This window comes from Tamandua tetradactyla, chromosome 5, assembly GCF_023851605.1.
Source record: "Tamandua tetradactyla isolate mTamTet1 chromosome 5, mTamTet1.pri, whole genome shotgun sequence".
Classification (NCBI taxonomy): Eukaryota; Metazoa; Chordata; class Mammalia; order Pilosa; family Myrmecophagidae; genus Tamandua; species Tamandua tetradactyla.
This window is the reverse complement of record NC_135331.1, coordinates 128,486,410-128,510,186: the sequence shown is the minus strand read 5'-3', so window position 1 is coordinate 128,510,186 and position 23,777 is coordinate 128,486,410. Positions and strand designations below refer to the sequence as shown.

At 39.5% G+C, this 23,777-nt stretch overlaps 1 protein-coding gene across 1 annotated transcript in view; it reads right to left on the bottom strand.

Moving 5' to 3' along the window:
• KCNQ5 (potassium voltage-gated channel subfamily Q member 5) overlaps positions 1–23,450 on the bottom strand; it is a 552,577-nt gene extending 529,127 nt beyond the window's left edge. The window contains exon 1 of the mRNA XM_077162233.1: positions 23,050–23,450. Coding sequence (XP_077018348.1) covers positions 23,050–23,447 — 398 coding nt within the window. The 5' untranslated portion in view covers positions 23,448–23,450. The remainder of the gene's footprint in view (positions 1–23,049) is intronic.
• Positions 23,451–23,777: the final 327 nt, after the last annotated feature.

The following is a 23,777-nucleotide window of genomic DNA, read 5'->3' as shown; positions in this document are numbered from 1 at the left end:
AGCTCGATGAAAGAGAGCATATATATAACAAGACCCCCTCCCAAGAGCATTTATGCAAGTATACCTGTGGACTAGACAGCTGTCAGAAACTCTGGGAGTTTGAGAAAAAAAGCTTTGTCACAGGTCCAGATGGTCTCCCTCTCATCGTATGGAAAGTCTGCTTTGCTCTGGATCTGCTCTGCTCCCCTCTGTCTTCTGATCAGGTTCCTCTGATTGCTCCTGATTTCTGCTCCCTCCTAACTTCACCTTCCACTCTTCCTCTCTAACCATTGCCCTGATTGCAACTGTTTTAGTTTGCTAAATGCTGCTGGAACACAATATACCAGAAATGGATTGGCTTTGAAAAAAGGAATTTATTAAGTTACATGTTTGGAGTTCTAAGCCATACAAAAGTCCAAACTAAGGCATCCAGTGAAAGACACCTTGACTCAAGGAAGGCCGATGTCTGTCACATGGGAAGGTACATGGCTGGCTGCTGGTCCTTGTTCCCAGTTTCGTGGCTTCCAGTTTCTGATGCCAGTGGTTTTCTTTCTAAGCATCCATGGGCGTTCACTTAACTTCTTCAGGACACAACTCTGGGCTCTGGTTTGCTTAGCAGACATGGGGACGTCTGCTGGGGTCTGTATCACCAACATCCATGTATAGGCATCTGCTCTCTCTGTCAGCACTCCAAGAATCTTCAAATGTCTGCATCTCTGCTGGCTCTGAGCTTTCTCCAAAATATTTCCTCTTTTAAAGGACTCCAGTAAACTAATCCAGACCCACTTTCAATAGGCCGAGTCACATCTCCATCTAATCAAAATATCATACCCACAATTTGGTGTGTCACATCTCCAAGGAAACAATCCAATCAAAGTTTCCACCCCATAATATTGAATCAGTATTAAAAGAAACACGGCTCTCCTCACAAGATTGGATTAAGAAAAAGGACATGGCTTTTCTGGGGGTACATAACAGCTTCAAACCAGCACACGAACTAATGGCATCCTTTCAATTTTAACCCTGCTGGTAGCTGACTCACCATTTTCATCTTTTCAGCCCTTGTCTCTGTAACTCCCCAGCACAGGGACCTCTGACAGGAAATATAGTTGTCTAGATCAGATAGTAAGCAGTTTCAGCTTTATGGGCCATATAATCGCTGTTAAAACCACTCAACTCTGCTACTGTAGTGCAAAACAGTCACAAAATGTACATGACTATATTCCAATAAAATTTAATTTTAAAAACAGGTGATGGGTGGATCTGGTCCATGAGCCATAGTTTGCTGACTCCTGACTTAGGCATCAGAGGTCTCAGAAAGGAGTGGGAGTGGGAAGTACCATTGACATCCTCATACAGAATCAGAATAGAAATAGGCAACAACCTCCAATCTACACAACTCGACCAGAAACTAATTGTTCTATGCTTATGCTTACAAAGGAAACTTCTGATGACAGTTTGGCTTTGCTTGTGGCTCTGCCTTCAGAGAGAGATTAGGCTCCTTCTCTAGACTCTAGGCAGATTACAGAATTCTAAATCACATGAAAGTTTCATAGCTTTAGTAAGCAACAACCCCTTCCAATATGACGAAAGTGTGTAAAGTAATGGCAACTTCTATCTCAGTGCTCAGAGACCTGGATGGTGATCTGTCAATGGTACAATATAGCTGGCCTGTGCCATGGTCAACACCTTGGCATCATCTTTCAGAATGTACTCATGGAGCTCTGACACTAAACCAATCACAGAAGAACTCACCCCCAGCTAGTTACCAATTAGAAGTCTCTTTAATAATTCAATGAAGCCTGCACAGGTGAACTACACGTTGCTGTACAGGGATTCTGATAAAAAAAAATGGTCCTTTAGTTTTACTGAAGGTATCTGTGTACACATGCAGCAGTGAACTATACAGACCAGTAAGTACCTATCTTCTTTTTCTCCACATACACTTATGGTTTTGTAGACATAGGCTCAGCAATAACTAAAATCTGTTCCACTTGCAGATAACTGTCATATTTGGTAAGGAAAATGAATGTTTGAGAAATTTACTATTTTTATTTTTAGAGGCCCATACATTTACAAAGTTTATTCTTAAAATAAACTTACCATTTGTTGCTAAAGTTATTTCTTTTCAAGCAAAATGAAGGGGTGTTTTCACACATTTTGATTATATATGTGAGCATGCATATAAACATATTTAAAAGACAGTATTCTCAATACTGAGATACTGTATCTGAGAAGAGATACAGTGATAGATGGAATGCTACTGGCAAAAATCCAATTACACAGAAATTTGAATGAGTTTATGTGCCGGTTTGAAACTGTCATGTACTCTAGAAAAGCCGTGCTCTTTAATCATCATTCAATATTGCTTCGTGGGATCTTACTGATTGTTTCCATGGAGATGTGACCCACCCAGCTGTGGGTGGTAACTTTTGATGAGATGGTTTCCATGGAGCTATGTCTCCACCCATTCAGGGCTGGGGTTGTTTACTGGAGCACTTTAAGAAGGAACCATTTTGCAAAGTACAGACAGAGCCCACACAGCCAGAGACCTTTGGTGATGAAGAAGGAAAATGCCCCCAGAGGAGCTTCATGAAACAAGAAGTCCAGAGAGAAAGCTAGAAGACAACCCCATGTGCCTTCCCAGCTGAGAGAGAAACTCCAAACTTCATCGGCCTCTTTCTTTAGAGTTAAGGTATCTATCTACGGATGCCTTAGTTTGGACATTCTCACAGCCTTAGAACTGTAAATTTGCAACTTAGTAAATTTCTTTTTTAAAAGCTGCTCCATTTCTGGTATATTGCATTCCGGCAACTTTAACAAACTAAAACAGTTTATTATACAACTAACAATGAGCACAAGATGACAGTCTATTGGAAACCTTTAATACTAATGTAATCCAAGTACATTAGATATGGACACGCCTTACACATCTTTTTCTTAACCCACTGTCAGCTTAGCTTCAGCGTGCCCTCAATCAGGTGGGCACAAGAAGTACCTTGAGGGAAGTGGAAATCTGTAGATTAATTAAGAAGATAGTCCTTCATGAGGTTAGGAGTCACTTTCAAATCAGGATTTTCCATAGGCAACAAAAGAACACCATGACATAGAAAAAGAAATACTTATGCAAAAAATTAAAGCTTTTTCCCCTTTCCCCCTTTTAAAGGTTACAAATGGCAAGGTTTCAAAATAATCAAAGAGACCAAGAATACAAATTGTGGGGAAGCCAGAAATAGACACTCCTCTTGAGTTCTAGATGTCCTGGACAAGATGGGCTCAGGAATTTTGACTGGGCCCAGTATGAAGCAAGTGGAGGTCAACCCAAGGCACCCACCGTCTAATCTGCCCTCACGAGGCAGGTGAGAGGAAACCAGAACCTGGAACCCCACCTGAAGGGCTTTTCCATACCATATGCCTTATACTGATAGTAAGCATTATATCGCTAATGTTATTTTAATTATTCTACTTATTAAACTACTCAGCCCCATGGTAAGAATTTAAGAAAAAAGTATTGGGCAGACTTAGAGTACTCCAAAAATCAGGTCTTCCCAGGGATGCTTTCTAGGTGTGCTGAGAGAGGGTAATATTCTGTGACACAAATTACCTCGAAATTCATGTTCCAAGCATCATGAATAGCATTCTGCTCTTCGTTTGTCAGACTGTACTGGCAAACATTCCCAAGGGCGTTGATTCAGTGGGCACTGACTATGATAAATTTGGCTCAAATAAAACCTTGTCACTAGAGCTGATCAGAAAATGCACATGGCTTGTTGAGAGGATGGTGGTAGTGGTGGAGGAAGGGAACAGAGAAGAAGAAGATAGGCACACACAGTACAAAGAAAAAAAAATACCATATGGGGCAGAGAGGGTTACAATATGAGACGTCTTGTCTTACTCTAGATCTTCCTTCCATCAAGAAGTTTCTTTTAATTCTTTCAGAAAGTTTCCATTTATATACATGCATATGCGGTATGTGCATATACAGGCATGCATATATAAATAATATTTTTACAGAGATGGATACTTGTGTATACTATACACACTATTTTGAACCTGATTTTTTTTTTCACCTAACAACTCATTTAGAAACCATGTCATACTATGGCATGCATATTCACCTTATTCTTTGAAAAGATATACAGTTTTCCCTTGGACAAGTTTGTCACAATCTAAGTAGCTGCTAATGATAGAGTTTTATGTTGTTTCTGTTTTGTTTTGTTTTTAATGACAACACCATGCTTCAGGGAAAATTCTTACACTTACATGTTTGCAAAATACATTGATCACTGATGTCTGTAACAAATACATAACAAGTGGGGCTGTCTGTGGAAGCCATCAAAAAATTATAATATACCTACATTGCTATATGGGATGCAGATTTGGCCTGTGCATCTGAGGTGGCTGAGCAGTGGCTACCACAATGAGAATGTTTAACAGATGACACATAATTAGACCTTCTTGGGTAGTTGGGTCTGCATTTAAAAATTGCAGGTTCCCCTTACTTGAAGGTCAGTAATAAGTGTCCTGCATTCGTATATAAATCTGTTCCATGAAAGGGGCCTCTGTAGATTCACTTCGTCTATATGGTGTCACATCAACACTGTTCCATAAGGAAATAAGCAATAGCCACATGTCAAAGAGAATTGAGCCTCTTCTTTATCTGCCTTCCACCCTCAGGCTGTGTACAGATAATTAGTGAAGTGGCTTCAAATCAGGACCAGCAATGACATCATTATGATGACTGAGAAAGAATATTTTAGATATTCATAAAGTTGCTGGAGTTACCTAAGGAAAAAAGAATTGTTTATAAAAATAAATGGGAGTCCCTAGTATTCCCCAAACCATTTCTTCTCTGCCTCAAAACTCTTCTAGCTAAAAGGAAGGAAGATGCCTGAAGAAGTGCAGATAGTACACATCAACCTTTCTATGGCTACATGTGGTCCACGAAGAAAACTGTTGTTTATAGGCCAACAATTTTAAACAACCAAAATTATTTTCTCCCACTTAATTGTCAAATGATTAATTAACCCATTATTTTTCTAAAGATAATATAACCACAAAAAGCATATTAGACGTAGACAAAGAAATACCAGGAGGGATGAACCAAGTTCAAATTGATTTTGACCACTTTGATATAAAAAAGGATTTTGTACTTGCAGATTTGGAGACATGCCTCACCCCGATTAAGATATAGATTTTAGGGATCAGAGTCATCTCGTCTAGTTGTTTCTGCCTGCTGTGGCACAGTCTGCCCTGGGCATATGAATGGGGTGTTAGCCTGTTGATCATGGCAGATTTAAATACAGATGCTTGAGGTCATTTGAATTTCTGCACGAACATATTTGCCCTTCCCTAAAGAGTTTACCATGTGATAAAATAGTGTGTGTGTGTGCACAAGTGTATGCCTGTGAAAGTACAAGAGTGTATTGGGGGGGAAGGGAGAGAAAGATGCTTTAGGAATCCTTGTGTAATGTTTATAATGACTCTGCCCCACTAACACTTGCTTGATTATGAAGACAGTTCTCAAAAAAAAAAAAAAAAAAAAAAAATTCCCATCTGGAAAGAAACCAGTGCTGCAACCAAAATGAACTAAATACTATTTTTGATTTTATCTATTTAGTTACTGGAGCCTATAAAGATTAAATTTTAGCTCTAAACAAAACTCCCTCTTCAGGATTTATCTTTTTTAGAAAAAAAAAAGAAAATCATGGAAATTAATATATTTTACTGTCAATTAGATAACTCTAAAAGGGAGAAATACTTTTGCCCTTTATTATACAGAATAAAAATACTAAAATGTTTTTCTTTTTTTTTTTTTTTTTGCTTGGGGAGGCATGGGAAATTGAACCTGGGTCTCCGGTATGGCAAATGGGAATTCTGCCTCCAAGCCACCATTGCACTGCCCCTAAAATGCTTTTTAATAGAATATTCTTCATGTGATGGCTGAATAAATGATAGCTTTTAAAAATTAATGTCACTATTCATTACTTTTTTTCTTTCCCCCTTTCTTTTGGCATGGCCAGCTCCGGGAATTGAACCTGGGTCGCCAGCTTGGCAGGCAAGAATTCTTGGCACCAAACCACCGTTGCACTGCCCACTACTCATTCTTTTAAAACCACTGAGTACCTTCAGTAGACAAAAGTTGGGGTAGGTCACATGATCTAAAATTGAAGTCTTTTCTGTAAGAGGCAGAAGGAAGGCTTGGCCACCAGTGCTGTTTCTGACAAAATTGATCCTGGACTAGTTACTTAACACTGTCGCAGTCTCAGTTTCCCCATCTTAAAAAGGACAGTATTGAGGGAGATCACGAAAGGGTCTTTCATCTTTATAATGCTTTTATACATATGTGTCAATGCAGTGGTCCCTGATGTTTTTTTAAACTTAAACTTAAAAAATATACCTTTATTCATGCATTCAAAAATGAAAAGACTATAAAATATTTTCTGATATCTTAGAAAAATCTTTTTGTTCACGCACAGATTGTACACACAACAAGAAATCACGGGATAAACAATCTTGACACCAAATACAATGCTGCAATAAAATAGTATTATGTTGTAATTCATTTATCTACTCATTTATTCATTAAACATATGTTCATTAATATCCCTTTTATTGCTGTATTTCTTCCTCTACAAAGGGTCAATGATTATAGTTGGCTAGCAAGTAGAAAACGTACAATTTATTGTGCAGGAATTATATAAAGAGTTTTCACACTTTGTCTCATTATTTCCACGTTTTTCACATGGTGGGCCTTAGTGGTTAGTGATTTGTCCAAGGTCACAGATGTTTGGTGTGTCTGACTTCTGGAGACTTCTTTATTCCTTTTACCTTGGTTACACAGTTTCCAGCCCTGGATTATGGTTCCATCTGCTTTTTATTTCCCTTGCATACCACTATGAGAAAAATTCTCAGATTTGCAGAGACTGAGTCATCTACCTGGTTATACCAAAACTCTATCAATTAGGGCCTTTGCTGTTGTCAAGAAACCATGTTATTCATCCCTCCTTGCTGCCTTATCACACTGCACAAAGCCTCCATCCAAAACTTCCATTTTCTTTAAGTCCCCCTCCAGACTCTTGACCCTCTCAATTACTTTAATTTTTCCTCTTTATGGGAGCACTTTCTCTATGCATTTATATGTGTACACACCTCCAGCTGCTTGGAGAAATAAATGAAGGTTTAGCTTTACTCTGTTCTGTAAACTACCATTCTCTCTCTCTCTCCCACTTTCTCTCTTTTCACCCATTCATTGCTAATCTTATCAATTCTGTAGCCTAATCAGTCTCCTCCTTTTCTCCACCACCCACAGTTTCCTACCTTATCTCAAACTCTTTGAACTGCTTTGTACTTATCAGCATCTCTCGTAGGGACAAGGAGACTGCTTTCAAAACCAGATTTCCCTGATTTAGCACTTGGAATCTAAACATTCTCTTCTCTCCTAGAATCCCCATTCAGTTACACCTGCTGGGACATACCCCTCACCATGCATATGTCTGATGGTTGTGCCTGCACACTATCTAGTTATTGGGACTTGGGGCCCTTTTTATAGGACATGTTGTGTTTTTATTTCTTTGGAAAATAATGTGCTATTCTAACTTATGTTACTATAGATGAAATCCACTCCTGGAAGCTAAGTTTTCTTCTAGGTTCTATCACCCCCTACTTTATCCTGGCTCTCGACATTATTGCCTCTTTCTTAATTCACATCCTCCCTGCTCCTCTTTGTAACACTCTCACCCCTATCACAATCCCTCTTTGAGACTACTTCCTCCTGTGGACACAGGATTGCCCTCTTTCTATTCTTATCTCCCAAATGCCAGTACTCCCTAAACTTCTCTTCCAACCCTCTTCTCTAGGCACCTTTATTATTTCTTCATCCATCACCTCTACTTAGGTAACTGACTGCCTCTGTCTTCATCTCTCTCTCTCAAAGTCTAACCAGGTTACAGGTCCACTTGTGTATCCCTTCTCTCCCTACAGCGCAATTAATCAACTCCTGCTTAGTTAGAGTCACACTTTTTTGAAACCTTGAATACTTTGACTCTTTCCATTTCCCCTTTACTTTCCAAAAGCTAATCAGGGGCCAAGAACTCTCTCCTACTTCTCCTTTCATATGTAGAACTAACACTCCAAGCAAACTGTTGTGTTATATTACTACCCCACTACCAAAAACTTATTCTGGAGAAACCACTAGCTTAAATGTGGCCTTCGAAGCAAGTATAAAAGTATATTATACATTTATTGGGAACGTTCCTCTAAATATATTATCATGCACTTTAGAAACCAATGTCAATATTATAATGTGGAAAGGGACTCTGTACCAATAAGAAAACAAACAAACAAACAAAAATCCAGGTTTTTGCTTTTAATCTTTTTGGGGAGGAAGAAAGTATGATCTCTTCTTGATGGCAATTATGAATTATGATATCTGCCCTTGAATAAGAGGAGTATTTTGTTTTCCCCAGCACAATGTGACAGTTTCTTAACTATTCTTATTTATGGTTGTCTAGGTTACCTCACTTAGTTCCATCTATAAACTTATTTTCATTATTCACTTCCTGCCCTGAAGCCTGGAATAAAACTTCATACCCATGAGCTCTGGAAAACAACTCTCAACTGCATGACCCAACTAGTTTAGGACCAGTAATTTATAAAGTAACTCATCAAGTCCAGCACCGGGAGCAAAAGCACTGGAACCATCTAAGGGAATCTTTCCTACTAGGAATACTGTGAAACTCTAATTTCCATTTTCAGTGGAATGAACTTGGGTCTTTTTACATAGAAAAAGGAATAACAGGGAACTGCAGCATGATCAAACTAACTGGTGGCCTAAATGATTGTCTAAAAGTCAACAACACTTGTACAAATACAACGACTAGATACCTTTGTTTCCTTGTGCCTTTGGAATGGCTACAGAATAATCTCAGTGGGATTATTCAGACTGAAGAAAGACTGTGACTAGGGTGGCTGGTTCCTTTGGGCTGATTCTAAGTCACCTCATTCTGTTTATTCTTCAGTGGAATGCTCAAAATTTGATCTAAATCTAAAGGAATTTATTTGGCTTTATTCTAGAGAAAAACACTTGGATGCCAATTTGAATATTCAAGTGTGGTATAGAATTGCTGCCCGTTAGCAAAATGGTTATCATTTCTTCTAGTTGTTGAGGATACATGAATCAGAGAAGATATCCTCCGTTAAAGGGGTTCCCCCAAATCCATTTGTATTGCCATTAAATTTCACTGCCTTTTCTTTCTGACAGAGCAAAACAGGACTTTGGGATTTAATCAGCTGGCATGATAAAGTTAAAATGAATTTAATCTCACCTCATAATTCCTTAACCCAACTATCAGTATAGGTCAGAAGTCCGTTTGAAGTTTAAGGACGTAATCTTACAGAGATTGATCAAGAGTATCTTACAGAGCACAGTAAACACATTCTCACATTTACTGAGCTTAACCGTCACTCTTGAGCATCATACTCTAATCAAAGAAAACAGCCATATTTTTTTTCATCCCTGGTAAAAGTCAGTCAAATGGGAAGAAGAGTTTTCAAAGTGTTCCAAGGATGTGGTATGTGGTGGAGCCTCAATAATACTGAATGAATGAATGAATGAACATTCTAGGACCCATGTAAGGCTGGGTACAATGTTTTCCTTACATGTGCTACAATTAAAATGTTAATGAGCTTAGAAACTTAAAAGCATGTACTAAAAATAAATAGACAGCTCATTTGATTAAAAAATTAACTTTTGGGATTCGATTCCCGGTGCCTGCCTGTTCTAGTTTGCTAGCTGCCGGAATGCAACATACCAGAGACGGATTGGCTTTTAATAAAAGGGGATTTGTTTTGTTGGTTCTTCAGAGGAAAGGCAGCTAACTTTCCACTGAGGCTCTTTTCTTACGTGGAAGGCACAGGATGGTCTCTGCTGGTCTTCTCTCCAGGCCCCTGGGTTCCAACAACTTTCCCCGGGGTGACTTCTCCAAAGGCCTGGGCTGAGCTGCAAGTGCTGAGATGAGGAATGCTGAGCTGCTAGACTGTGCTACATTGCGTTCTCTCATTTAAGCACAAGCCAATTAAGTTAAACGTCACTCACTGCAGCAGACACGCCTCCTAGCCAACTGCAGATGTAATTAGCAACAGATGAGATTCACCTACCATTGGCTCATGTCCACAGCAACAGAACTAGGTGCTTTCACCTGGCCAAGTTGACAACTGAATCTAACTACCACACTGCCCATGTAAAATAAATAAATAAATAAACTTTTGGTTCACATTATTGTTCTTAAATTATTTGGGAGGGGAAGTAAAATCTCCAAAGTATCATAAGGCAGCAGTGGTTTCTTTTCTATTTTTAAAAATACTTTGGAGCAAATTAAACATACTCAGAATGTTTTATTAACCAGAACATTTAGTTTAACTAGTTTAATTGCTACTCTTCAGAAATTACTATGATCAGTGGGAACTCCTGTGTGCAGTCTTTATGTGTGGATGCCAGGAGCAGAATACCCACCTGTACAGGCAGCTGAACACTCAGTACCAAAGTTTTTCAAGGGGTCAGGAGAACTGACAGTCAGTTGCTCTCTATTTGGTGATACTAGAGTTTTCCTTGTAAATTCTTTCAATAGGAACAGCAGCCAAATGCAGTTGGACAAAGGTCAATCTTTGTTTTTATACTATATCAGAGAAATGGTTTGTAGCTCAGTAAATAGTAAAGTAATAGCCTTCCAGACTAAAAATTCCTTAAGAGAATAGGCCGTGTATTAGTTACGCTTTAGTTCCTTCAATTCCCACTTCAGGGCCTTACACATAGAAGAGGTCAGGTTATTGAATCAATACGGATGAATTACCATGCCCTCATTTTACAAGTCAAAAAGCTGGGAAATGTATCCAGGGACTCAAAACATGGGGAGGACAACCTAAATTCTTTCGTCTGTCCAGCCCTTCTAGATTCATTCAGGTGTGAGAGAAAACAGATTTAGAAAGATGAAAGCCCTAAACATCATTCCAATACCATAAAAAGTCACGAGAATAGCTTTCACAAGGTCTGCATTTGGGAAACTTTTGCAGCTAGGGAAAACAAAGTACTTTCTACTTCATATGTACTCATACAATACCTTGCATTTTGAGGCCATGCTTTAACTTCCTAATTAAACATGAAAACTGCAGCTTTCTTCAGTCAAATTATAAATCTATACATCTGAGAAAGGAAATCCCTAAGGACTATAACGATCTATGTGGTAAATATCTTTTAAGTTAACAACTATTACACTATATATTATAACCATAGTTAGACTTCTTTAACATGCCTTTTTCTATAATGATTCAATTTGGAATAAAACTTAACTTCTGATTTCTTTCTAAATGAGATACAGTAGTCAATTTTCAAAATGAAAAGCATGACCTTTTTAAAACTTACTCACTGAATATTTGAGCATTCCCTGATTTTAGAAATAATATATTAGAAGACCTCAGAGCAATTTTAAGGCTTGACCTCACTATTTGCTAAGAAGCCTAAGCCTAACTAAAACCCAAGAAAAATGGGGGTTCTCCTCTTATACTTTTAACCCTCACATCTTTTTTAAGACCTCTGTTACTGCAGAGTGATATGCAAATTAGCCCAGTCTACTTAAGCAAGACACTCTTGGAACAGGTGGACAACTGTGTCTCTTGATTAAGACCAGACGCTTTAAGAGGAAGAGAATCAAATTTTACAGCATGGTAAAAAGGAAATGAAAAGACACATCATTCCAGAAAGGAAACACAGAGAGGGAGGGGGGAAAAAAAAGCTAGTGGTATAATCTGGTAATCTGGGAGCTGAGGGAGATGGGACAGAAGGAAAAGAAAAGGGAAAAAATGCCCAGGAAATACGTATTCGTAGGAGGGGAGGGAGAGAACCATTGGAAGTTAAATGGTCTGTAATTATACCAGTGTGAAGAAAATAAACAGGACTGTATTTACTATTGTGAAGACAGAAAGAAAACCCTGTAAAATCAGTTGAAGCAAATACATTCTATATTCAGATATTATGAGACTTAAATGAAGCAACCACTGCTATTTTTAATGGATCTCAGATATTCTGAAATTAAAGTAAAAATTTGGAATTCAACATTCATCGGAAATGTATAGTATCAACAAATCACTATAGAAATTTGGGTCCTAAATACAAATTGGTACACAATTTAAACTAGGAGAATTTAAGGAAATTCCTGTGTGAGGAAAAAGTTATAACTTTCAAATAATCCCACTGGTGGCAGTAATCTAGGTGAAATCTGATTAAAAACAAATAATGAAAATGTGGGCTTAATGTCATAGGTGATGCAAATAAGAAGGTACTTTGGTTTCTTTAGACACAAACTATTTGTGAAGAATTACATAAACAATTCAACTAGAGGACAATTCAAGAATATAATTAAGGGCTAAAATACAGAGTGCAAGTAACAAAAGCAATGGGAAGTAAGGGACTAAGCCAGAACAACAGGTAAACTTTAAGGAAGAATTAGAACTTGAGCTAATTAGAACTTGAAGACAGAGGAACAAACATTCCTGATATTACTAAGTTATAAAGAATGTACTAATACTAGGTTATAAAGGAATTTAACTATTGTTCATTTATTCAGTAAATATTTATTGACCATCTACTATACTGCTAAGAGATACACTAAACTCCAAACTAGTTTACTTAGTTATTCCATTCATCGGATAATAAGAAGCCTTGGATCCTTAACATCCATGATCAGGATGTAGTGACCTAAACACGAGCTTTGCAGCCAGCCTGCTTTGGTTCAAAGCCCTGTTCTGGGATTAATTCACTGGGTGACGTCGAATAGGTTATTGAATCTCTCCCTACCTCAGTTTCCCAGTCTGCTGAAGGGAGACACAATACTAATAACTTCATAGGGCTATTCTGAGGATTAAAAGAGTTAATGTGTTTATTCACAATTGCCAAAGGACGGAAACAATCCAAGTGTCCAAAAACAAATGAATGGCTAAACAAAATGTGGTATATACCTATAATGCAATGTATGTAATATTATTAAGCATTTAAGAAGAAATGAGGTCCTAAAGCATATGACAACATGGATGAAACATGAGGACATAATGCTCAGCAAAATAAGCCAGAAACTAAAGGATAGATACTGTATGATTTCACTAGCATGAACCTCCTGGAAAATGTAAACTCAGAGTCTTACCATGTAGAATATAGAAGACCTAGAGATAAACAGAAGCTAGAGAAGGGGGAACGGTTACCTGGTATGTACAGACTAGTTAACGAACTAAACTTAAAAGTATGAGGACAGACAGAAGTGATGGTAGTTCATTAGCGGGTTCATATGTGACAGTGTCATACTGAAAGTGAGCATGACTGAAAGGAGTTGTTTAGAGCTATGTACCCCACCAATTAGCACAATAAATATTAGTAAGTTCTTGCATGAACTACTTCAAAAGTATGACACTTGTACAAAGAGTTAATAGCAGAGGGCTATATGGGAAAAGCTACTTATTGCATGCTTAGATCTATTTTTTACAGGAATATATCTTTAGTACCACAACAATACTAGGGGTGAATAATTGGGGGAGGTAAGATTTAAGGAGAGTTTTGGATTTGCTCTTTGGTGTGGGTGTGTCTGTTATTTTTGTCTTTGGAGCAATGAAAATTGTCTAAAATTGAAAGTGATGATGATTATACAACTAAGTGAGGATACTGTGAAACACTTTATTTTGGATAGAATATATGCTACATGAATATAGCTCAACAAAATCTGCAGACTCTAAATAAATAAACAGAAAGATTAAAAACAATATAAAAAATAGAGTTAGTGTGTGTAAAGCATTTAGAACAGTGTCCAACATACACAGTTAAAAGTTTAAATGACTATTATTGGTGATCAGTGATCTCCTTCCCTGCAACTTCATCCTCTCTTGCTTTTCCCCCTTTGTTACGTATTTCCTTCTAGCTACCATCACTTTCTCTTCTCTTGCTTTTGCCAACTAACTAAATATAATCTGCATTCCATTTCCTCTCTTCACTTATGATTCATTGCAATCTGGCTTCTGCCCTCACTATCTCACTGAAGGTGAACATTGATGAAGTTTCAAAATCACTGAGGACTTGTACATTGGGACTCAATGCAATGGAAATTCCTTAAACCTTACCTCAGTAAAACACTCTCTACATTTCATAGCTGATTGTCTATTTTTTTAAGCTCTATGTTTCCATAATCATCTTTACTTTTTTATTTTTTGGTATGCTGTATGGTGAGGATTACATTTCATTCTTTTTCCATGTGAGTATCCCGTTATTGCAGCACCATCTGTTGAATTTCTGTTTGTTTGTTTTTGGGAAGTGCACATGACCACCTTTTTGTCTATTATTTTCTTACATCCCTCTGACTACTCCATTTCATTCTCCTTTCCCTCTGCTCACCCCTTAAATACCTGGTATTCCCAGGTTTCCATCCTTCACCTAAATCCTCTCTCTCTACATAATCTCCCATCTGTCCTCTTACGGCTTTTAAAACTTCATCCACAAGCTCCTAGACATATACAGTTGGAAGACCCACAGACTGACTGAAAGATCAGCTTTTTTCAAAGCTAAATGCATCTTCTTACCCCCACACTCCCCACAATCTGTGGCTCCACCTATATATATTCTTGATTGCAGTGAAGGCTCTGCTATCTATCCAGCCACTCAAATGAGGAACCTGGAAATAACAATCGCATCCTTTTCCTCATCATCTACTTGCAATCATTCATTAATACGTTTCAACCCCATGGCCATATTTGTTTCTTCATCCTTACTATCACTGTCCCAGTACAAATACTACTTATATTGTTTGAATTGGAACAACAATTTCAAAACTGATCTCTGACCTCCAGTTTTGTCACTTCAAACCATCATTCACAGAGTTAGAAGAGATCAAGCTAAAATGGAAATGTAATGACATTATTACCTGCCCAAACCCCACTCCCCTCAAAGGCTAACCATCACCTACAGGATAAAATACTAGACCTTTAACATAGCAATTACAGTCCTCTACCACATTATTTCTATTTTTCTTTCCAGTTTCAATAATGACGATAGTTACCATATATTAAGTGCTTAGCTAAGAGGTCACACACACACTCTCTCTCTCTCTCTCTCTCTCTCTCTCTCTCTCTCTTAAATATGATAACTTCTTGATGGAGCATTATCATTTTTATTTTATAGATTAAGAAGCTGGTATTGGAAGCAACTTTTGCTCATAGTTATCAAATCAGTAAAGGTAGAGTTGATAATTGAATCCAAAATGAATTATGTTCCCCGGTGGAATTTCCTGAAAATCAAGGTTCACACCATCCCCTTTTTGGGCCATAAACATTTAGCACATTACCTGGTACATGTAATGGCTGTTAATTAAGCAATAAACTGAATTGACTGGTTAAAAAAAAAATTTAAAAATTATAGTTATAAAAGGTTATTCTGCCACTGACTGAAGAAGGGACAGAGATGCTAGAATTACCTTCCAGATTCTACAAATGGAGCAAAGACCACAAGGACTGAGTGTGTAAAAAAATTATCTCATCTTTTTACATAGAGTCAAGTATAAGTATCTTTCAAAATATGACACAATCTCCATATTATCAAGAGTAACTTTAAGATTTTTTTATTTTTAAATTTATGCTTTGTTCAAGTGTCTTATTTTACTTATAGAAGAACAAAAGTAAGGGAAAGGTAAATATTTGCAACAACACAACTTCTTTGATAAAGGATACAGTGTGTATATGTATTTGTATATGGACTATATATGTATATATATTATCCATATAAACACATATGTAGATAAAAATGGGAAAGTTCAAACTATTCAAGTTTATAAATTGACAACTTCAATAATACTGTATGAATCTCATTCTTTAGATAAGCTGATAGAAAAGCATTAAAAGGATCACCTGAAATTCAACAACTCATGAAAAAATATCACCAATTATGAAAAACAGCAATTGTGCAGCCAATCTATCTCCCAGGTTTGCAACCAAATATATACCATCTTGTAAATGTTTGAAGAGAAAGGAAATTAGAATGGAAATGTCTACAAGTCACAAAACATAACAATGAGGTATGGCTATTCTACAATTGGATTTCAAGTACTTCACACCAATGGGCTAGGATAAAACATGCTCTGCTCGCAATTTCATCTGCCAAAATAGCCATTTGCAATTAAAAATTAAAACTGGCAGTACTGGCCACTAAGTCTTTGCAAGCAATTATCAAAAGGCTTCTGGCTATCCTCTTTGTTTATAGTGTTTCTTGTATCAAGACTTCATTTCATTTTGTTTTTGTTACTGGTTTTTTTTTTTTTTTGCATAGGCAGGTTCCGGGAATTGAACCTGGGTCTCCTGCATGGCAGGCAAGAATTCTGCCACTGAGCCACTGTTGCCCGCCCAATTTTGTTTTGAAATATCTTTCCCTATGTGTTATTCCTTTTAGGTTACAACATTCTCAATAGTAATATCTTAATACTTTTCAACACTTCTGATTTTAATATGATCCTCAAATATCATACCATATTTGTAATTCTGAAAACAGATTGATTTGAAGGGTATGGAATATTTTATATTCCTATATTAGTAAAGCATAACTTATGGAAGTTCTCTCTACATTTAATGAAACCGGTGATCTTTAAAGAACGCAGGAGCAAAAAATTTGAAAAGTGTAAACATCAATTTCGACAGACATCAAATTTAGAATGGAATGTATTTATATTCTAAAGTTAATTGATTGGGTCTAGTTGAGTCCTGGCACAGGGAGGGGCCAATAGAATAAAAGTCCTTATTCCACAGACAGCCAGTAGTTTATATTGGAGAAACGGGGTGTCAGTAAGTTCACCAACATACTTGCTGGAGCATCACCTACATCGCGGACACTGTTCTGGTTGCTGGGGAAATAAAGGGATGAGGAAGACAAAGACAGTCACTGCCTTTGAGGAACCTGGGGTGGGGTGGGGGAGACAGGTAATAAACAGATTCCTTCCCCAAGAGGAGGGATGTGTTCTCTTTTGATCTTCAGAAATATCACTTTTGGCTGCTGCGTGACCCATAGATCACAAGGGTTAAGAGTGGAGTTCAAGAAACCAGTTACGAGCTGGCCCTCCTGCTCAGAGCTGAAGAAGGAAAGTGAAAAAGAATCAAGTCACTTCCTATTCCAAAAATTCCTTCACTTTATTGTAGTGTTTTCATCTCTCCACAGTATTCTCCAGAATCTCTGATGGAGCAGACACAGGAGAAGAATTAGAGACCAGAAAGGTAAAATGACTTGCTCTAAGTCACAAAGCTAATTAGTAGCAGAGGTAGGAGCAAAGCACTGGCCTACTACTTCTAGCCCCGTACCTTTCTTCTCTAAATGGATCATAATTATCTTATTTCTAAGAAAACCAAAATGATTTGCGAGTTCCTTCAGCCTTGGCTTGCTCTGAAACTCCACTATGAAAGGCTTCCAAGGAAAAGTATTTACTTGCTCACTAAGAAAACACTTACTGAGGGTCTACTAGAAACAAGGCACTGTGCTAGGTGCCTGGGATTCAGAGACTTTCTGAATAGGATTTTTTTCCTGTTGTAAAAAAGAAATATAAGTAGCCAACAATTACAACATAGTGGGACAAGCACTATTTCATGACATTCTCAGACTTGTTATGGAACCAGTGACCATGGACACCTAACTTCCCTGACAAGTAGAGGGAACAATCCAGAAAGTGTGCCAAAGGGGAAGCAATTCTTGAACTGTGTTTTGATAAACAGTAGGAGTTGGTCAGGCAGAGTGTGAGGAGTGTGGAAAATCCAAGAAAACAGCCTGAGCAAAGGTATGGTAGGCACAGAATGGAGAAGTTCAGTAGACTGAAGATCAGATTACATTTAGAGAGGAGTGGCAACTGTACCTAAGGTGATAAAGACAGGCAGAGACCATGTCATGAGGGGTCTTGAAAGTCTTTCCGAAGAGTTTAGGGTTTACAGTTTAATTTAAACTACCATCTCCACTTTCTCAACTCTTAACCACTCCTCAAATACTTAAGTCACATGACTGTCACCACTCCACTCAAACTGCTATAGCACAGTGAGCTACTTCTCATCCTATCATACGCATGCTTTTTCCTTGGCCTTTTGGCTGCTCTATCATGGTTTCCCCAGGTTTCTCTGTGGGCTCTTAGTTTTCCACCCACTACTTGATGTTGTGTTCCCTGGGTTCTGTCTTCTACTATGTCCCCAACTCATTCTGTGCATTTCTGGGTTATTTCATTCACTCCATTACATTCATTGCTCTACTGAAAAACAGCTAAAGGCTTCTGAATCTAAATCTCTAATCCAGACTTCACGACTGAGCTCCTGATTTATAAATGCATTCATGCATTCAAAATTATTTTGAGTACTTTCTATGTGCCAGAAGTGATCTAGCTACTGATCCAAGACCCACTGGAAAGAGACTTAGTATGTCTGGTTCACTGCTGTGTTCCCAGTTACAATGTACACTAAAGTGACTCACACACATCTGAAGCTCAACATGTCCAGATCTGAACTCATTATTTGCCCTGAAAGTCTGACCCTCTCCCTTAGTCCCATATTTTAGTGAACTGCATTACCATCTCCCAAATTACTGTCAGAATCAATCTTCTCATATCACACATCAGACTGGTCAAAACAATTTCCCAATTCTACCTCCTTAACATTTCTCTAATTAAATTCCTTCTCTTTCCAAAATTCATTACCTTAGCTCCTGAGATAATCATCTGTCACCTTTCTAGAGCACTTCAGAGGACACAATAGATGGCGAATAAACATTTGTAGAATGAATTTACGGTTAAAAGAATGCAAGGGCGAATGGATATTTTGGACAACTGCTATTGTCTACTAACAGGCCAAACTGACTCCAGTTTTGTACCCTCCAATCCATTCTCCCAATTGCTAGAAGATATCCAAAATTCACATATGATTAAGTCATTTCTCTACTTATCACCATTCAATAATCACTACTGTCTCTAGGATAAAAACCAGAGTCTATGTCCAGCATTTGAGCCCATTCACAATCAGATACATATATGTCTCTTGCTCTACCCTCTTCTCTCGCTACTCTCGTCAGTCTACAAATACTTTACAGTGCCTAGAACTACTGTGCTAATTCTCAATTCTGTATTTTCTCTCAAGTTGTTTTCTCTAAGAAGATTGATCTTCCTCCCTTCTTTGCTCACCTGAAAATTAACTGCTCATCTGTCAAAACTAAGTCCATACTCCAGTTCCTCTTTGAAGGCTACACCGACACTTTTGCTCACCTACTTTCCTCTCTTTTTCTCATGCAACTTTGTACCTAACATAACATGGTTTCACACTTACTGGCTCCTACCCTTGCAGTCATCCCCTGTTGGGGTCTTTTCCCTCTGTGAGAGTGAAGGCCTTTGCATAATTAATTTGGAAATTAGCACTCACATGTTTCTGGATGGATGGATGGCTAGATGGATGGATGGATGAATGTCTGGATGCATAAACAGATGATGAGGAGCCATGGAAAGATTTGAGATAAGGGAATGATATAAGATTTGCATTTTAGGAAAAAACTATGGTGTCAGAATAGAGAATCAGAAGACTGAGAATGAAGCCATAGGATCCAGGAGGAGAATATTACAAATTATTCAAAAGAGAGATATTGAGAAACAACGTGAGGTAGTGTCAGAAGCGAAGGAAATGATGGAATAGATTTGACCAATATTTAGAACGTGAACAAAGAAAATCTGATGATCTTCTGGATGGCCAATGGGAGCAACTGGAGAAAAATGAAGGTGTCAGGAAAGACTTCTAGGTTCCTAAGTTTGGGCAACTAGACAATTTCCTCATTTTTCTGTTTAATAGCAAGTAATTTTTCAGGAAGCAGAGATTTATGAATAATAATATAATCCTTACCTAGTTTAAAATATCTACAAATTTCAATCCATGGCAATAAACGAGACAAAGATACACAGGACAAAGTGACGACTTACTTGCAATCTGCAACCCTGTTTCCTGTGTAATTTCTCAGAAACATATTTGCTGCACCAATGCAAATGTACATATGGAGTCCTGTCATGCATTCCTCTAACACCACATAATTCTTGTAGTATTTTCTATAAAAGAGGAGAAATTTGAAAAGGGACAATTTTCCCCCTATTCAGGGAATAAGTCATCTCATATTTAAATAGCTCAAACAACAAACTGAAGGAACAGCTGAAGACAGAGCGCACAGGTGTCTGATAAATCCTAAAGAAACGCCATAAGGGCACAGATTTTCTTAGTCTCTAATAATTTATAAATATTGGAGGAAAGTATTTGAAGTAGGTCACCTTTTGTCCTTGCCAGCAATCTCATTGGTAGGCCAGGATATGTACTCTTGAAACCACATTTTATACCATTAAAATACTATAATAATGATTTCTTCATACTTAAGAGAAATTTTTCCTTACATGAGACATAACTTTAAGCATACTTTTCTTGTTTCTTGGCAGTGAAAACTCTGGTCGACCAAGTAAATCCATCCCTGAAGTACCTCATTAATCACAGTGCACTTGTTCTTGGCAAGAACCTTAATGTGCTGCAAAAACTGTTATTAAAGTAAGATTTGGGGATTCCCAGGCTGGCAGGGAATTAGTCAGTTACACCTCTCTAGAAATTGTTTTCTTATAATTTCCTTTATTATTAATGAGCTTGTTAGACCTACAGCTCAAGGCAACTTTGCTTTTATTAATTTCATGTGTAAAGTCCAGCTATTCTAAAGCTCACTTAAATCTTAAACAGCAATTGCCAAAGACAGCCTCTTTCCTCAGGGCCTACTGTATCTGCACACTACCCTCCCAGAAGATGATATTATCTGTTCCCTCTTTGTGCTAACGTGGAGCTAGCACTCCTGTCTAATTGCTCAGACATCACAGTTGCAGACTCTAGAAATGTATAATACAATAGCAATATCATATTGACCAACATGTATTTTATTTCCTTTCTACCACTAAGGACACAGCTAAAGTGATAAAGCCTGGTGAGTACTGAATTATCCAAGCTTAAACCTTTGAGAAAATCATTTATCAAAAAAATTCCATAAGGCTATATAAACCTGTTTATACACCAACATTTTGAAAAGAAAATGCTGCACTGCAAGAAGTCCTCATTTTTGTTCAAAGACAATGATTGGGAGATACAAAGTATGTGCACCAACCAGTGCTATCTGTCTCTTCTGAATATACAATGCATAATTTACCAAAAATGAAAGCCATGAAAGGTATGCTATTATAAATTCAAAGCTGTAGGATATTCTTAGCATTCTCCTGCAAAAAAATTATCTGTATAGTATAAATTTCTGCCAAATTGCGCACAGATTCTGACAAATCAAAATAATTTTCAGCTCACAAATAGGACTAATTATATATCAAATCAGTGGGGTGAACATGAAAAGTATCAGAAGTGTTTCTCCATGTCTATCATTACAGTCACAAGATCTAAATCAATATGACTCTCACGTAACTTATTAAGTTACAAATTTTGATGCAATAACGATGGAACACAACAGTCTCCTTGTGTACACTGTAAAATGGAAATTGGCTGGAATATTCTACCTAATGCTACATATGCACATCAATGTGGGACTGTAAAATTTTCCAGACACCAGAACCCCACAGAATGTAAACTCCACCAATTTCCTGACTCCTACATGGTCAAATTCCAGGTTTCATCTATTACAAACCCAGCTCCTTCTTACAGGGGTTTTTTTTTGTTTTTTTTGTTTGTTTGTTTGTTTTAAACGTTTCTGGTGTGGACGCCAATCTCATCAATGTTGGGAGCTATGTTTGGATGATAAACCTCACTTCAAACACAAGCCTGGTTCGTGTGTTTAAAGCCCCATTTATAGGAAACAAGGAACATATCAGTGAGTGCTTGCAACTTTCTCCTCAGGCCTTCCATGGCTGATGTCTCAATATTTCATTTCAGCATAAAGAAGCATAAACAAAATAAGAGAGAAGGAGAAGAATAAAGAAAAAAATAATTACAGTGTAAAGGCATAAAAACAACCTAAAAAAGTCCAGATAAACCTAACTCTAGCAGGAGACTGAATGAATGGACCTTGTGGGAAAAACAGTAGTAAAGTTTAAAGCCACTGAAAGGTTTTAAATGCCTAAAGGAAAAATAAACATTTGCTTCCAATCATTTTCTCATTAGGCATTCTCTGCTAGATGGAGAGGGCTTACTTAAACACACACACTTTGACTCCATGCCACAAATGCCTACTTCGCCCACTGCCTGATCGCTTTCCGAGGCGGCCCAATTGCGCGTCCCCTACTGCACCTCAGCCCGCGCTCCTGCGCCCCAGGCTCTCCTCTAGCACGGCCAAAGCGCGGGAGCATCGCCTCGCCCGGCCCTGCTCGCCTCTTTCAAACCTTGGCCACCTTCTCCACGACAGGAAGGGTTGCATGAAGTGACCGATTTTCCGTTGGTGGTGGCTGGGGTGGTGGCGAAGCGCGTTTCCGGGCGCGCTTATAACCCAGCGGCTCCCGCCACCAAACAGCAATTGCCCCAGCTCTTCTCCTAGGACTGAGGACACAGACCTCCTTTTCGCCTCTCACCACTCTCTCGTACCTCTCCATCCCCTCTTAACTTCTCCAATACACTCTCACAAGCCTCACGCGGACGCACGCCTGCCTTTGCATTTAGCTCCCCGGCGCCCGGCTCGGTTGAACTTCACATATCTCGGGACCTAATCGCTCCCTATTATCCGCGCACCTCAAGTCCACGTCCTCCCGGCTCACCCCCATGGTGCCTGAAGCTGCCGGGCAGCTCAATAAGCGTCCTGGGGGAGATGGTTCAAGCAGTTGAGGTCGGAGAGAAGGGGCTGGGGGAAGTGGAGGGTTCTAAGAGGTAGATCACAAACACGTGCAAAGAAATAAAAGCCACCACGTGTGCGCGCGCGAGTGTATCTGTGCGCCGGGCAGGGGCGCGGACGCGAGCGCACCCCGTGGGGCTAGGCGCACGGGCCCCTCCCGGCGCGGGCGTGGCGGGGGGCGCGCGGGGGGCGCGGGTACTCACACAAACGCGTGGTAGATGAACGCCCAGCCGCGGGGTCTCTCCAGCACGTTGTACAGATAGTTCTGCACCCGCCGGTACTTGACGTTGCGCCGGCAGCTCTGGCTACTGGTGTACGAGAGCGGCTTTCCCAGCAGGCTCATCCGGGCCCCTTGCTTGCCCCGGCGGCTCTCCCTCAGGCCGCCGCCGCCTCCACCGAGCGCGGCCGCGCGGGTGCCCAGCAGCAGCAGGCCGTCGCCCCTGGCGGCCGCGGAGTTCAGCAGCACCCTGCCCCGGCCCGACTCCACATCCTTCATGCCGCTGCCCGGGCGCCCCCCGCCCGCCGCGGCCGCCGCCGCGCCGCTCTTCACCCAGAGCCCGGCGGCGCCGCCCTCCTCTCCTCCCGCGTGGTGGCGGGGCATGGCATCACCACGGGCACCACGAGGGGGGCACCAGCGCCTGGGGCGGGGGCAGCGGCCTCATGCGCGCCGGCGGGTTACCGGGAGGAAGCCCCGGGCGGCCCCGGCGACCGCCGGCCCGCGACTTCCCAAGCCGGGGGCGTGGAAGCAGGCAACCAGCAGACCGCCCGGGGCTGCGGGGCGGGGGCGGGGGTAGTTGTGCTGGGGAGGCTGAGGACTTCCAATTTCTAGCACCCTTCAGCTTCGAATACGAAATCCGGCCCTGTTTGGGGGCGTCACTTTGAGAGGCTTTCTCTTGCTCCCTTCTGCTTCCCCGCGGCTACCACTCCCTTC